Here is a 17,205-nt window from a genome sequence, read left to right as displayed (position 1 = left end):
GCCACAGTAAACTGAAAAATGGAGGCTCTGGGCCTTGAATTATGCCTTTTCAATATCTCCCTCCTTTCTCCTCTCTGTTAACAGAGAAATGCTGTAAACTTCTAGATCCTAAAAATGTATATTCTGGGCCTTCTCCACACCTTACAAAATATGGCAAAAATAGATGATAATGGGGGAGGTGGAGAGAGAGCCATATGAGGGGAAAATAAAGTGAAATAGAGAATAGTTGCTCTTCTCTCCTTTCCCCCTGATCAGCTTTCATTTCCCTTTGTTCATCTAATGTTGAGCCAAACTAAGCCAAAGGAGCTGCCGTGCTGGGCTACAAGATTGATGGCTGCAGGCAGACTCCACAGTGAAGAGACGGATGACTGGTCATTTCCCCTGATGCACCGAGAAACATCCATCCTTGCAGCCATGCTGAGCCCATTCGTGCTCCTTTTGAAAAGAGAGATAAACAAAGACAGCCGGAGGCACCTGAGTGTCCTTCTCCCTCAGAAGGACACAGTTACACTCCTCTGGGTTCCTTGAGAAGGTCGCTCTGTCCATCCCTGAACATCTGGCTGTGGGATTTGCTAACTCTCTCCCTCCCCCAGCAATCATCCATCTATTAGAGCACAGTGCAGGTCGGAAGAAAACGGTGAGGAGAATGGTGTGACAACCTCATCAATCTACAGCTACATGCTTGGCTATTTAGTTTTTTTTATGCTGTTCCTAAAACGGGGAGGGGAGGTTGCCACTGGTATGAAAGAGTGAACTGTGGAAATGGCAAAGTGGATTGGAGTGAGTCCTTGTGACTATTAAAATGTTGTACGTGTACTAAAGCAGTAGGGAACTAATTATGATTCAGGATTGAAAGGCAAAACAAAAAAGTTGGATGCACTCTGGTTCCATCTGTAGCACTTGCTGAGAGATCAGATGTACTTGGGCATCATCTTTAGCAGACAGAGGCTAATTTTTTTATTGTTATGATGATTTTTCTCATTTAGATATAAAAAGAAAGCTCCCTGGAAGAATATACTGTAAGTATATTTATAGTGCCATCCCTGGTATAGCAGCTTCAGAGCCACAAAGCATTTAATCCTGACTCCTTCCTATTTAGTTAATAGTTTCTTTGTTTGCTGATACTGTCCTGGTCTATAGCATTGCTCTCAGACACAGGCTCCGCATTGCCAGTTCTCCTGCCGTGCCGCTATCTCACTTAGGCAATGAGCACTGCATGGCAGACGTACCCATCGTTTACAAAGGCAACATCACTCTGAAAAGTCCTAGAGCTATGAACTTCACTTTGTCAGAGTAGCACCTATCTGTAACTGTCATTCACAGGCACTGCACCAAGGGTATCATGAGAAGATAAAAGTATTCAGCATCTCTTAAAAATACAAAAAAAATAGCCACTTGCTTAGTGTTTAAATGTAGTTTCAGTGCACTAACTGAATGTCCCATCTTTGAAAATTTGTCTTTTATTCCCATCATGCCATGCTGTTTGTTTTAGGCCAAGAACAAAAGAATTTTCTCCACAGTGTTGGAGGACATGCATAGGATATTAATCATGACCATATGTGTTTCTAAGACATCCACTCCATACTTCCCGAGGGCGATTACATGCATTCAGAAGTGCACCATGAGTGAAGTTTTCATCCTTTCTCCTACATCAAGAACTACAGCTTTAGCTGATGGAAATTGCTGCTCACCGTAGTCTTCAGGGAGCTGCATCCACCTCCAGCAGCTAAGGTACTGGCCCTAAGTCACCTTGTTAGTTTAAGGAGAATCACGCTCCAAGTGCATCCTAAGTGAGATCTCTGGTCTGGAAGAGGTTGCATAGAAAAGCCATATATATCTGTTCTGTACTTTATCCCCCACCAAACATACATTGCACTGACTCTCCTTCCCCCAAGGAGTTTATTATTGGCAATGGACTCCATGGCAAACACCAGCAATGTCTGAATTCTAAAGCATAAAATATCTGTGGTTTATCAGACAATCAAATACAAAATGCAAGAAATACTGAAATGCATTGAAATCCAGTAAAAACACACTTAATACCTCTCAGATATACGATGGTGATTTACAAGGGGGTAAAATGTTTACATGAGAATGAGAACGACTGACAAAACACCAACCAGGAAAGATGGTGGAAGGTACAAGGATGGGGGAGAGGAAGCCATCACACTCTTTATTCTACTCTCAGCAAATCTGTAAAGCTTGGCTTGTAAGATTTCATAGTGGGCTTTATATTAACATTTATTGCTCTTTCCTTTATATATGCACCAGAAAAATATCACCTGCTATAAATTTTATAATATTTCAGACTACAAAACAATTTAATTTTCTATGTGTCAGAAGAACAATAAAATTGAATAAAAGTTTTTTAACAAAATTATTTTGAATGCAATGACATTCCATAACCTCTGTTATTTTTTGTTAGTATTTTCTTGTATAAAATGGTACACAGGTTCTCCTAAATGGTTAATCTAGTAGCCTGGTGAATTTACGGGGCTCTATCTTGCAAGATGCTCAGGACCAAACCTGTAAGTCTGGTCCAACCAAGTCCTTTACACGTGGATTTAATTTTAAGCATGTGCCAAGTCCCATTAATTACAAAAAGATCACTCATGTTCTTAAAGCCCAAGCTCAGGTGCTTTCCTTGTCCGGGGATAGACAGCTTGGCATCTTAGAAGACTAAGCCATGGGGACTTGATCCTATAAACTCTTGTTCATGTGATTACCAAAGAACTCCAAGGATTACTTACACAAACATACAAAATAGAAGCATTGCATTAGAGAAAAGATACCTATTTCCTAGGATCCTGTGTCCAGCACTTGCATCTAAACTATTCTTGTGCTTTACAAAAACACTTTTGCCAATACAGCTTACTCTTTTTAAGGAATTGGTACTGCTTACACCAAGAAAAGTGCCAGGAGGCTTGCTGCCAAAGCTGCTTAGGCTCAGCTCTAGTTGCAAAACTTCTACGGGGCTGTGTCTCAGCTGCCCCTTTTCTGGAGAGCAGACAATTTTTGCCTTGGGGAAAACAAAACCTCCAGGTTCAAGTTGTTCCCCCATACACCATCCCCTGGCACTTCCCCAGGAGTTCCCTTACCTCTTCCTCCTAACAAGCCTTAGGGAGACAGCTTTGACAACCCACTCCTTGGCCCCCCAAGGCCCGCTTGGTGAGCACTGATGCAGTCTCTCAAAGCCACCTTTCCTCGAAGAGGAGAATCCCATCCTCAGCCCACCTTTCAATGTTAAAAGCTGTTGATTTCAGCAATAAATAGTTCTAATGGTTACATACAGGCATCAATGTTAACTTCATAGAAAGAGGATATATTCCACATCACTTTACCTCTCCAGTAGGAATAATGTCTCCTAGAGACATTGCATTCACAGTCAGGCCTTGGCAACTTAGGAGGCACATGTTGAAAAACCTCTCCTCAAAGATGCTTCCTAGCAGCCAGACATAGGTAAAGACAGAGCAGTGAAGAACAGGGAAAGAACAAAACAATGGACTGGATAACACAGAAAGGGTGATAAGACCACAAGAAAGCAACCATGCAAGCAGCCTCAGGTATTTCAAGCCAACACCATCTCAGCTGCCTGAGCCCTCCAAGCTTTCCTCATATCTTGCAGATCAAGTCCCAGGAGATGACCTACAAGACGCATTGCAGAGGCTCTGACGAGTTCATCGGCACAGCTCATTCCTTTGATTTAGTGGCCTACTACAGTGATACAGTTGCCCCAGATCATTTTCAAAATGGCCTGGCTTCAAAGTCACCATAACTCCGTTTTCACATGTACATTAAATACAGCTGAGACTACATGCCAGGGGAAAAGTCACCTCCAGGTGGATGCATGGCTTCTTAAATTACAACAGCCTGGCATGGGGGGGTTGCTGTACATGCAGTCTACATCCTCATTCTCAGGGACAAGACCTGGAGAGCTCAGAAAGAGATGAAATTAACAGTTTCCAAAACTGCTTTATCTTGTTTAGTTGCTACTTCTGCTTTAGTTTGACCACTAGAGCCAGAAGGGTTTGGCTTAAATAGGCTTTTGATCAAAATCCAGAGAGATTCCAAAGCACAGTGGCTTTTGCAAGCAGCTTTCTCCCAATTATGCAAACTGGCTGAGCCACACAAGAACCAAGAGTAAACCCAGGTGATTCATATGAGCAATCTTAGCTAACCAATACAGTTCTCATGGTAAAACTGTGCGTATAAAATACTTGTAGTGACCTGTTCCAGATCCCACAAATGAAAGAGAAACTATTTACACAAAGTTAATCCTGTAAATTCTAGTAGCATGACGGGAGTGGAGCAGCAGAAGCAATGTTTTTGTTTTCTTGACTAGACTATTTATAGAAAATTATTTGCTTTTCTAGAAAGGAGTGTGTTTTATTTCCATACCTGTGAAATCATGTAATCCCATCTGGGAGAAAATACACGTTTACTTTTATCCTTGAGCTGACTGAACTGAATTAGTCTAAGAACTTGCACCTTAGCAGACATAACAATACCCAGCGCCGGTATGTGAACTAAAGGAGGAGTTAGAAGTTACCACAGCCCTGTCGGCCACAGCAGTTACACAGGGAATACGTAAGGCCAGATTGTCAGGGGCCAAAATGAAACAAGAAGAGTTAGTTGCACTGTGCAAAACTTCAGATATCTTTCTAAAGTTTACACTGCTCAGCTAGCCTTATGAAATCTGACCCAACGACTCACCTATGTTGGTCTCTCTATTTGGATAAATGGGTGTGTAATAAATTACTTGTTGTCTTGGCCACCATGGGGCAGATAAGTCCAGGTTTTGCACCAGAGTTGATATACTTTCATACCACTTTGGCAAGGCTACATGGTGATGGCCAAAATGTTTAAACTAGCACTTTAAAGTCTTGGCAAGTGTCAGGCTTTATTCAGACATTCCTTTTTATTTAAAGATACTCCCCTACTCCTCCCAGGCTCTCTAAAAAGATTTATTAACTAACCGTTAGGCACTTCTCTGAGATAGACAAAGTGAGTAAGTGTTTTAGCACCTCCATTTTACAGACTGAGAAGCAGAGAGAAAAAGAAATATTCCATTGGCCTTGTGCTGTGTAGTCTTGTATGGCACACAGGCAATATAATTATGTGATAGTGTGGCAGAACATTAAATGCAGAGGTTGGCATCTCTACTGTAGACTGGTAATGGGACAAAGACATTTCACTGCAGGACTTCCACATTGTGATTCAGTGTCAGTGAGTACATGCAGAAAGGGACAGGTTCTCTCGTTTTCTTAGTGTCACATGAGAAAAGGAAAGCAAACTTTATCTAACCAGAGATTCTGACTACAGAAAGCCCCCACTGTAAGAATTTAAGGGTGGTGGATGAATAGAGTCTGGTTAGGATGGAGTAGAGTCTGGTTATATATGTGTGTAAAAGGAAGAAACAGATTCAGAAGAAGATCCCACACTTACGTTTTTTTTTCTTGGCAAGAGAAAGTTACTTTTTCTAACCTGAGTCATAGCTCAATGTGTAAAGGCCACAGAGCAGCAGCACTTTCCTGTGCTGCCATGTCCTGCTGTGAACAATCTGAAGGCAAGATTAGTGGAGAATTGGAGCCCACTGTTTTGATTCGGTAGCATTGATGGACTCATCTGTAAGCTGCAGGCTTATCTGATGAATAAACACCTACTTAAATTTAGGACAATACTTAGGTACTTTGCTGGATAAGAAGCCAGAAAAAAAAAAAAAAAAAAAAAAAAAAAAAAAAAAAAAAAAAAGAGCCCAGCAGAAATCAGTATTTACTTTGGTATAAATAAAAACTAGAGGTGGTTAAAAAAAGAATTTTCTTCCCATTTTCATGACAAGTTCCCAATTTGCTAAAGAAATGATAGGGAAAAAAAAAAAAAAAAGTCGGAGTGTTTAGGGATTCCTAAAGCCATGATAAATGTTCCCTTTCTCTTACATATTGAAATTTCTTATCTAACCCTAATTTAAAAACAACATCAATAAACCACCTTCCAGAATCCCTGCTCCAAGATTTGGATTCACAATGTGAAGCTTTGGTTTGTTCCAAAGTGATACAGACGTGTGACATATATAGGTACATGTTACACCAACCTCAGGATTCAGCACTGCCATTGTGCAGATGTGCACTGTAACACATCAATTGAGAACTGAACTTTATCCACCGTCCCTGCTACAAAATGGTAAGTACTTTTTGTTTTCTTCTACATGAGGTACCAAAAATAAAGACTGATGGGAGTAGATGAAAATGAGACCTGCTCCATTTGTACCAAAATACATGTGGGAATTGCTCTGTAAAATTCTTTTACATGGGTTATGCAGCTTCTTCAAATATGAAGGTCATCATTGTCCACACTTTGTAAGGTTATTTGATATTTCACCTAATATTTGCCTAACACGTGACCTAAATACAGCACACAACTGTTGCTTTGGCACCACCTACCAAAAATCCAATCCCGTTTCTAAAAAATAATGAGTTAAAAATAGCCTATTCCTGCTACAGAAGAATGTTTCTTAAATGTTGACTCATGCAGTAGGCTCAGTCCTTCTCCTCCCCTGATTTTACACCCACAGAGCTTCATTCATTTCTGCAGAGGTAACTCCTGACTTACTTCAGTTACGTGAACCAGAGTCAGGCCCTGCCCTTGAAAAAAAAAAAAAAAAAAAAAAAAACCAACTATTCAATGCTCCCTCTGCTGGCCTTGAAGCACCATCTGCATGTGCAGATGCCTGAATACAGAAGCAGTCATAGGCAGAGCCCATTTCCAGTCCTCCCACAACTAAACATCTAGCAGGTGGAGTCAGGAATAACTATGTGAGAAGGAAAAAGAAAATCCTAAATAAACTAAATTTTAAAGTACTATAGAATATATTATAAAAGATGGGCAGTGCTATTTTAAAAGCCAAAGTACTTAAGAAAGCAGAAGTATTTGAATAAAAACCAGATTTTCAAAAACATTTTAATTCCAAGAGTTTGGCAGGAAGACAGCAAAGGACACACAAGCTGGTATCAGCAATGAAACTGTCTTACACGAGGAATCTAGACCAAGTCATCAGACAATAGAAGTTCCTCCTATCTGCTGGCTGTTCATGTCACATCTGCCCCAAATTTAGGTTTCATCACAGCAAATGCTTATAAAAGCCATGGAAAATAAAAAATAATAATGATTAAAAATAATGATTCAGTTCTTCACAGAAATATCTTTGGTTATTCAGATATGCTGAAGCCTGTGCAAAGCCTGAACAATTGATATATTGCTATTATAGACCCTTCAGGAATATCTTATCCAATTCATCTAAACTTTACAGAAGTACTCTTGTTTGGCACCAGAATTATCCTGCTGGTTTTGATCCTAAAACAGTCTTCTTAGATAGCAAAGAGGTACCATTGGCACAGGTTCCCGTGATGATAGGAACCAATTTTTCCCTTAATCACAGAGAAGTTTCCATATATGTTAAACAGTAGAGCAAAACTTTTTGTTAAGAAAAAAGAAATGTGTATTTCCATATAGAGCACATAGAGAAACAACACTGCTGTCTTGTAGTATTGAACAAGAAACAACATGTGATTGTGTACAAAATGGCTGAAATCAAAAGTGAAACTAGACAATATTAATTGGCTTGTTTGACAAAAATGCTAAAAAGAAATTCTCGTGAAATTAGTGTTTTGAATTATCTTTAGGGTCTAATATCTTTGAGTGACACTAGACATATCAGCCAGGGAAAGAAAGAATAATATGGAACTCGGGAGAACTGAGTTCTTTGTGTTCTTGGGTTCAATTTCCAGCTCTACCACAAGTCTCTGATCAGACCTTCATACAGGTAATTTACTTTGTCACTGGTTTCTCCGTTTTGGAACAGAAGGAATTCCATTATATATTTTATATGTTTGGGCTGTAATATGTGCTACAACACAAGACTATAGCAGATAGTATAAGGAGACTTCACAATGATCCCCGGGATAGTGGTCTAACTTGAGTTTCTAGATGCTATCATATAAGTGATGCTAATGCTAATTCTGTCCTTTGCTTTTTAATTTCATCTTAAGTTTATCTTGGTGAAGTGCCCCATCTTAAAGAACACTGATTTCCATGGATATGCTGAACATCATCCACAAGAGCTGGGGGCACTCAGCACTTCCCAGGATAAACACCGCACTTTGTGCAATCAGACACAGTCTCTACAAGGTAAGTCAAGATGCTTTGGAGAGATAATAGCTTATCTGTAAGGACTCCATTCATTTGTTCACAATCACAATCACAGTGGTCTGTTCCATATGTCAGATTACAGACAGATCAGGCACTGTTTAAGGGCCATCTAAAAATCTGATATTGGCACTTGCCTTGAACAATACTACCATGGTCCATCATAGCAAATGAAAAATAATACTTTTGTTTATTTTTACCGCTTCAAAGCTGGTAACAAAACAAAACAAAAGCCATTTCTGTAGTCAGCTGAACACTAGACTGCCCAGAGATAAGTAACAGAACAAACTCTAGCACAGCTCATTCTTACCAGAGTGGCAGCACACACAAACTGTACTCCACACCCACCAAATGGGTGGGAAGGCTGCCAGCTCTGAGACCTCGCTGTTGCCTTTCAGTTCAAAATCAAAGGACAGCAGTGAACTGAGACAAGAACTTTCCAGTCGTATTCTTTACACTTACATAGCACGTGAAATACTTGAAAGCTCTGTGTGTATTTTATGTACGTATCTATATTTAGCCATCTTGTAAATTTGAAGTGGGACACTACCAATTTAAATTCCACCAGAGTTTTTGGCCATAGACATCCTATCTGTTCTCATCCACATAGTTGCAAAGCTTCTGTAATACCTGATTGTCAGCAGGGTTTACTGTAGGTAATACCACTTTCACAATATTGATGCCTGACCCAAAGCAGAAACATGCTATCACCCAGTATCACAAAACCACCAAGCATATTGCACAGGGAGCAATTACGATTTCCAAGGTACTTGCGTGTAATCAGGATGTAATCTCTCTTCCATTTCTAACCCTCATCTTTCCAGCTGCTCTGATATTACTGAAGACCAAATCCTTACTGCTTGCCTTTGTGGCACCTGCAATTCAAGGTGCTGGTAGAAGAGTTGGGGAAAATTCTCCTTCTCACTTTCCTGTAGAATAAAAAGCTCTGCAGTCCAGCCCAACTCTCTCTCACACCCATTCCCAGACTCACAGACCTCCCATGCACAGGAGCTCTGCTCTGCTCTTCCTCTTTTACTGGTTAGATGGAAAACAGCCAGATAAGGAGTGGAAACGTGACTGGCTTCCAGTCCTTCCATTGCTCCACAGTGAGACCCCATACAAATATCACTGCCCAGTTTTGCAGGGAGGCAGGCTTGCCCATACTGAGTTGAACAGAACAAGGCAGAAGTCCAGTTTCATGAATATCACAGAAGTATCAACACCTGATAACTTTAACAATATACCTAGAAAATCATAGTATGACCAAGATATCAATATATTGCCCACAACTGGGAATTTGCTTCAGATCTATACCACTGTTCATAGGAGTCTTGGCTGCTACACTACAATGATTCATGTTACAGATCATATCCTTTACACTGATGAAAACTTGGCTGCTCTTGAGGCATAATGTTTGGTTGTGATGATATGAATGTACCACTGAAAGATGAAGACCAGTCCATGTGAAATTAAATGTCAGGAATACTTAGTGTAATTCATAAAGGTCTGGTAATAATATTGACTGAATTGTCTGAGGCAGTTATCGTAAGTAAGCTTGGGTGATACTTTATTTCTACCTCATATCCATTGGAATGGGATGGAGGATGCTTAGAAATAGTGCTAACATGAAAACTGCTAGACCCTTGATCAAAAAACTTTACTAGGGCAATCCATGCACTTAACTCGGAGTACAGTGGCAGAGGAAAATGGACGTCTGAAGGCTGCATCAGCAACCTCCATTCCACTGTTCTGATCTTTACAACTTTAGCTGTAACTATGCTTAAAATGGAACACTTCACAAATAAGAGCAACAGACCAAGACAGTAAAAGCAGCATGTTCTATTAAGAAGCAGGCAGCAACTGACCCCAAGAAAAATATTATAGCGCACTTGCATCTTACAAAAAAAATGATTCTGTCTTGGAACACAATCTCTTGGAAACAGAAAATGTTGAGATATTTTCTTCATTAACTTTTGGTATTACCATATATGAAACTCTCAAACACTGAGCTGCACCACATACTACCTACAGCTGCAAGGTACCAACACTGCAAAAATGGGTTACAGCTATGAATGCTGTATTATTGCTAAATGATTTACTACACCCTTAAGTTGCTAGCAAGACAATAGTTTGATTCTACTTACTGACCAGCTGCTGACTAGCTGTAACTTACATAGCCCTAGGATTTTTGTTTTGCTATCCCCAAAATGATGTAGAAGTCTTGAACTTCTGGATAAACTTATCTGTATAATAAGCCACTCCAGAAGCCCAAGCAAGCATTGAAACCCTCTTGTATTGATCCCACTAACTGCTGGATTGGAAAAATCTTAGAGCTAAGATCCCCTTCTGTGCTGTTGCAGTGGCAGTTTTACTAAAAGTACTTCTAAGAAATTAGCAAAAGTAAAACACGATAAAAATAAGGTTTAACCCTAATTTGATGTTATAGAATTGTACTGCTTGCATATATTGTATAACATATACCCAACTCAACAGACTCCTATATAAAAATCAGCTACTCTCATATTAAGCCAGCACAAGCATGGCAGACAGTAGCTAGCTGCTGAGAACAGCTCGAAGCCCTGAGTCCAAGACCTAGGCATAATGAAACTATTATATATTTAAATTAGAATTTTGCCAAGTGTATTTTATATGTTCTATGGTTGTCATCCCTGTACTTCTCAAAGGATCTTAAACTGCCATATCTGTACCCCACACAGACACCTAATGTTTAACTGCAGAACAAGGAAGACAGCATGAGGTAGATTCCTAGGTTCAGCACGAGGCTTTCCCATAGCATTTTTCACCAAAAATGAACAGTATTTCTACTGTCCATGTTGCAAATAACCTAAACTATCATTTTCTAAAATCATCAAAAGCTACCTTTAAATGAAATTCCAATGTTTTCCGTGGCTTTTGTACTTTTAAATCCAAGACGGGAAAAATCCCATTTTTTGCTAGTGAGTCTATTCCAGATATGCACAGATGGAGTGAAATTATTTTGTGGTGTAACTGATAAGGAAAGTTAATCACTAGATAGAAATTGGTTGGAAAATAGATTTAAATGGCAGAGCAATATAACTTGCCTTATTTGGCTGCCACTGGCAATGCAACAAAAGTAGCACTCCTGAGATGCAGAAGAGATGTTTATAGCAGGGAAAACAACACAGAGACAGACATGCTGAGGTCTCTTTATCTGATAACTTTGTGGTAATTGCCTTTCATGCCCTGTGGCATGTAGGATGCACTAATTTGGCATTCAGTGAGTACAGCAAAGAAGCATAATGCAAACAAAGAAGCATCAAACTCTACTTTACTGCTTTACCTTACTAAACAATCAAGGCACAACAGTTTCTGGAACATCAAAAAGTCTGAGGTAGAGATTTCTATGGGCTAACACCATCCTCTTCCTCGAGTCCAGTCTCACTGACATCAGAGTAAACTGACCGATTTTAACAGTTCTTTCTGACTGACTCAGCCACGAGGTCTGGTTCTATCTGCTGTCTGAGGCTTTGTCCTTGGTCTGCACCCCAACTCAGTGGTCACAGGCATCTCTTCATCTTGTACAATAGCCTGTTGACATCTGCTGTCTTGAAGATAGGGAGCCTTCAAAAACCTGTCTCTACCAAAATCAATGAGAATTTTGCCTCTAATTTTACATCAGTACTGCTGAGTATAGCTCAGTTCCCAGACATCTCGTTCTGTCAAACAGGTTTATTTTTGTTTTTTAAAATATCCTTAATTTACATTTTGGGGTTTTCTTCTGTACTTTTTATACTAGCAGTGTCTTGCCTCTTAAAAATCACATACAGCTGCGTGTGCTCCTTCTTTCTCATAATAGCTGACCACAAAGACAGCAAACCTTTATTACTAACTGCAGGGAAGAATGCACAGCACTACACTCTACCTGACAGCTGCAGCTCCTCCACATCTGCTTCACAATCACTCGCTCAGCATCCAGATTCATCACTTAACATAGCTTAATTGTGGGGGAAGATTACCAAGGACAACAACACTGAAAGAAGAGTGGACTAGGATGCACATACAGGCATATACACACATATGTGTGGCATATCCTCACCAATTTTTAGTATTTGGTGTTCATAATCTGATCACACCTCTGGCCCCTTTACGAAAAATCTTATCAGTGTACTATTCTCTACACACAGCAGTCTTCACAACGATTAGGCAGCAGACGCCAGGGCAAGATTATGTATTAATAACAGACTGAGGCAGTAATTAGTAATAAATACTTTACATCCTTATAAATTTGTTTGTAGATGCCGGGATTCACCCCTGCAGAAGGTAAATTCAGCTCCCATTTCATCCAATAAAAGCTGTGCACATTTCTGCAAGGGGTGAGCTAAGTACAGAGAGCTTGGTGGTTACTGTTACAGCAAACTGAGATAAGATGCAACAGATGCAAGGAGAAATGGATAGACAGGGGCAAAGATGGAGTCCAAGGTCTAAATGCCAGGCCTGCATGTATGCCAGCTGCTCTGCAGCACAGGAGAGAGAGACAAACAAATACGTACCAGGTTTAATTTCCAGCAGCTTCAGCCTGGAATCCTCGGGGGGATGCAAACGCCTCTTTTTGCGCCAGCAACGTGCCGGGTACGTGTACAGCTGACCTGGGGCCAGGCCTGAAGATTAGAGGCAAAAAATAAAATATAATCACATTTCAGTTTGTAAACCACAAGCACTGTCTCTAGCGTCTTTGCTCTTGTCCTTTCAGCATCTCCTTGTCAGAAGGTTCAATCCTGCAAATTGCGAGGCAGAACTATGCACTCCAGGCATCCAGTGCTCTGGAGGCTCCTAAGTACCTCTTGGGATCAGGCCTACAGAGAATCTAGGTCTCACTCATACACTTCACTCAGCTCACTGAAACCAGAGCTGCACATAAATAATTTGTGATTTCTTCAGGGTAAATAGAATTTCAGACTCTCCTGGGTCACAGGGGCGATGCCTCCTCCACAGGCAGTGAAAGCCCCCTGGGAGAGAAGAGATGAAGTTCCGACACACAAATCATAAGGCCCTGATATGCAGACCTGCTCACAAAATTTGTCTTCTGAGTGGAAGCAAACAAAGATCCATGAGGTTTGGTTATTGAGACTCTGCATCTTTGCCTAAATTCTGGATTTTTGCTTAAAGACAGATTCTTCATTCTGGTTATTACCTTCCTCATGCCCACATCCTGAATGAGGGAGGAGATACGGCAGTAATGTTTATATTGCTGCATGCTCCATTGATTCACATTTGGTGTTGCTGGCTTCTGAGCTGCCCTGGCTCTCCTGGCAGCCCCCCTTAGCCAATGCTCAAGCTATGCTTTGTTCTCTAGTACTGCAAACGCAGCAGGGCATCATGAATGCATTACTACTAGGGGCACAGAAGCACACTGCCAAGTGCTTCTAAGTATCCTCAACTGCCCCAGCTATTCTTGATACCCAGAAAGACCCAGAATTGTTGGAAGAATGTCATTCTCTTCCTCTGCTTCCCTGCCCTCTCTGTCCACCACTTCTGCTTTGACTCTTCTATCCTTCTGCTGCTGCTATTAGTCTTGAAGAGGGTACAGAGCATCACTAAAGCTCCAGACTCAATACCCTCAGAAAACAGGTAAGATGACATAAGAGAGAGGACAGGAGTAGCATTACCATATCTGAAATAGCACCAACAGTGAACAGCTGGACATCATTAAGGCAGTGTGAGTAAAGCAGAACAGCTTGAGGACAGCAGGATGGCCCAAGTGCTCTCTGGCGTCCTTTCTGAAACAGCCAGGAGAGCACAGCAGCTCGGGTACAAAACTGGTTCACTGAACCAGACGAGAATAATAATAATAATAATATTAATAAAAACAATATCCAGTTACTAGGCAAAAAAAGAGGACACAACAAAATTATTCACCTCAAGGGAATGGGCTGATCAAATTCTGTACGCTCATGGTTTGAAATAGTTCTGCTGTTGGGAATGCCAGTGCAGACCCCAGCACTTTCCACCTGCTTCCAGGTCTTGGTGCATAAACGGAGGAACTACAACGTCCTAGCTAGGTATTCACAGAGGTCCTGGCTGTTCTGGGGCACAAAGCACTACTGGCCTGGGGCTTTTCACACCCTTCTTTCATTGCTGCACAGCTTGCTGGGCATTATGCCCACCACAAGAAGGATATATTTTAGAAAGGGGCACATGTGACTGGTTTATGAATAAAATACGAATAACCAGTACTTCTACAGTTCTTGACACACTTCTTCATGACACTTTGCAAACATTAACCACTGCAAACAATTGCTATTATAATGGGGTAGATTTTGCCTGGCTCTGGTGTGAGTCATTAAAGAGGTGGAGCCAAGAAGCCTCACCCTTCAACAGTAGGTCCTGTGCAAGACCTTGCTCACAACATTCAAATGGGGGGTTGCTAGATGAAAGAAATAGGACAGAGGATCAGACTCCCATTGAACAGGCCTCCAAAGAGGAGTCATTTGCATAAAATGGGCACCACAGCTTTGAATGTTTGTCCCCGACAAAGAGAAGCAAAGATCCATTGTGGTTTTGGCGGAGTATCTGTTAATGTGGGTTCAATTATTGAGAATTCACATAAGAATTAGCAATTCTGGATTCTGCCAGGACAGTGAAAGCCAACCACAGCTGCTGAGAGGCCAACAAGAAACAGAGCAGGTATCCTTGAAGAAACAGAGGTGGGAAAGGCTCTTCCCTAGAGGGAATATAGCCCATGCAGGTGGCAGATAGGCTTTTAAGTTCCTCCAACACCTACCTCTACACCGCTTGAGGCAAGCTCTCTATTCCTATTCACAATACCCTTGCTCATTGATATGAAGCTATCCCGTGAACTTGAGACAGATATTGAACCTCCACTTGATCCAAACCCATTGAACACTATCTTCAGTTCTCTATCCTGACCCCCATCTGTCACTGTGCTGGCTCACACAAACTGTGCATCTTTGATTGTTTACACAGAAGAGAAGCAATGAGAAAAGGCTCTGTTCTGGACGCTTTCAGTCTAACCCCCACACAGTTGGTGCATGTGGAAATAGCACATATACAGGCCTTACTGTCTTCAGCCCTTGCTGAGCTGTCTCTCCCTCTGGTGCCTTATAGGGCAACCAGAGAAGGTTCCAACCATTTGCTTACAGAGGAAATAGCAGAACCTGCAGTGAGTTATGTTGTTTATCTCATTAGTGTAGGAGAGTCATAACTCAAAGCTCCTGTGAAAGGCTGGGGGAGGAGGGGAAAAGAGGGAGGGAGTTCTGTGCAGTATTGTGTGAAATTAACCCTGAACTGTTTATCAGGAGATGCAGTTTTCTGACTCCTTTAACAAAGAGGACAGTGAGAAACCAGGTTAACACACTGAGATCCTGGCTCTCCTCTGTTTTCCAAACCCTCTGTAAGTAAAAAGAGGTCCTGGAGTTTTGCCATTTGTCTTTATACATTTTTTAGGTTAGAGATGGTAAATAGCAGTGAACACAGCACACAAGACAGATACCAAGGTGGTTGGCAGAGAATTTTTGGAGATGTTCAGTATGGACATAAGCACATTGTGTACAGCCTTAAAACAGGCATGCTGAAACTACAGAGGGATGGTCTGACCCACCATAATGATACTACAAGAAATAGATGATGCAAAGAGACCCAAGGGAGCACTAAATGGGCTAATAAAAATCAAGAAAGAGCAGAGCAAATATGGGGGAGGAGGGCTGCTTCATTTCACACTGATTATTCTAATTCAAAATAACAAAGGCATCAGATTTGGTGGCTGAAGCAGATGCAGAAGGCCTGATTCACTTAAGACTCTCTATGAAGAATGTTCCACCATTAGTCCCCACTGCAGCCCTGCAGGAGGAATGCCACTGATCCTCTTTTGCAGGGGAAGCTGCAGAACAGGTCAGTATCAGAAGTGAGGAAAGAAAGATTTGCACAGTGAATTTTCTGAAGGTAGTCCAGAGAACTAGTGACTGAGAGAAGCAAAGTGTTAAGACCTCTCAGTTCCTGGTGTGATGCTGTAACTCTTCTATGATGATTCCCTCTGTAAGTGCAGAGACACCAGTGAGACCCATTCAAGACTATCTGTGCCCACCTTTGTAGCAGATGCTCTTGCCAGAACATTACTTGTGCATATAGTGGACATATTCTTGTTTATGACTGAGTTCAAAAGGATAAAAATAGCATCTCACTCATAACCAGATGCTACAGAAATTACATAGGTAAACTGATTAGCAATTAAAAAAAAAAAAAAAAAAAAAAAAAAAAAGGAAAGCAAGCTAGCTTTGCCAAAGCATAATCTCTTAGGAATGCAGAGTTTTCAAATGGAAAAACAAAAAAAAAAAAAACAAAAAAAAAAAAAAAAAGAAGAAAAACAACAACAACAAAAAACAACTGTGGTCATGAAGGAACCTTCAAAAGAAGAGTTAGCCCAGAACCTCATAAACCACATTTAGCAGTCCCAGATTACCCAAATAGTTTTGGCAGATGAAACCTTCTTAGGGTATTTTTAATGCTGGTAAAACACCTGTTGTCTCCTGCACTAGAACTGGCTGCATTTTACTGTCAAAAGAGTTTTCTGGCCATATTGCAAGACAAGATACTACATCTATTTTGGATACTTTAGGATTAGGAGCAGTGCAAGGATCTGCCCCTCAGTAAATCCTAGGAAAGGGAGAGGGAATGTTTCAGCTAAGCACTCTTCAGAGACATCAATTGCTTTCATAGTCTGCCCGCAGGAGGGGAGGGAAATGCCCTCTGTGTTCCTCCCACTACAGCTGTTGCAAACTGGCTGATGGAGGAGGTAACAGCAGCCTGCACCTTCCCACAATTCCAGATCTGGATTTTTTCTTTTGCTGCTTTTTTTTTTTTTCCCCATTTTTTTCAGTATAGTTTACAGGAACTGCCAACTATATATATGCACATGTGTACACTGTGCTTCCAGTGTGCATGTACACTAGCCCCTCCCTGCCTGGATTCTCTGGTATGCACTAGAAAACAAACAAACAAACAAAC

General features: G+C 41.0%; 1 protein-coding gene across 6 annotated transcripts in view; it reads right to left on the bottom strand.

Annotated features, from left to right (window-relative positions):
* The window catches only part of DPF3 (double PHD fingers 3), a gene marked incomplete at its 5' end in the record, with an annotated part of 159,261 nt that overhangs the window by 73,367 nt on the left and 68,689 nt on the right, over positions 1-17,205 (bottom strand). For all 6 annotated transcript variants that reach the window (XR_014317553.1, XR_014317554.1, XM_082760931.1 and 3 more), the window contains one exon: positions 12,735-12,842. Coding sequence is in view for 4 of the 6 variants with exons in the window: in XM_082760931.1 (XP_082617057.1) it covers positions 12,735-12,842 (108 nt within the window). The remainder of the gene's footprint in view (positions 1-12,734; positions 12,843-17,205) is intronic.

The sequence above is a fragment of the Aythya marila genome, assembly GCF_965140915.1.
Source record: "Aythya marila genome assembly, chromosome: 5".
NCBI classification, from domain to species: Eukaryota; Metazoa; Chordata; class Aves; order Anseriformes; family Anatidae; genus Aythya; species Aythya marila.
The sequence above is the reverse complement of the archived record's forward strand: the minus strand, read 5'-3'. Positions and strand labels throughout refer to the sequence as shown.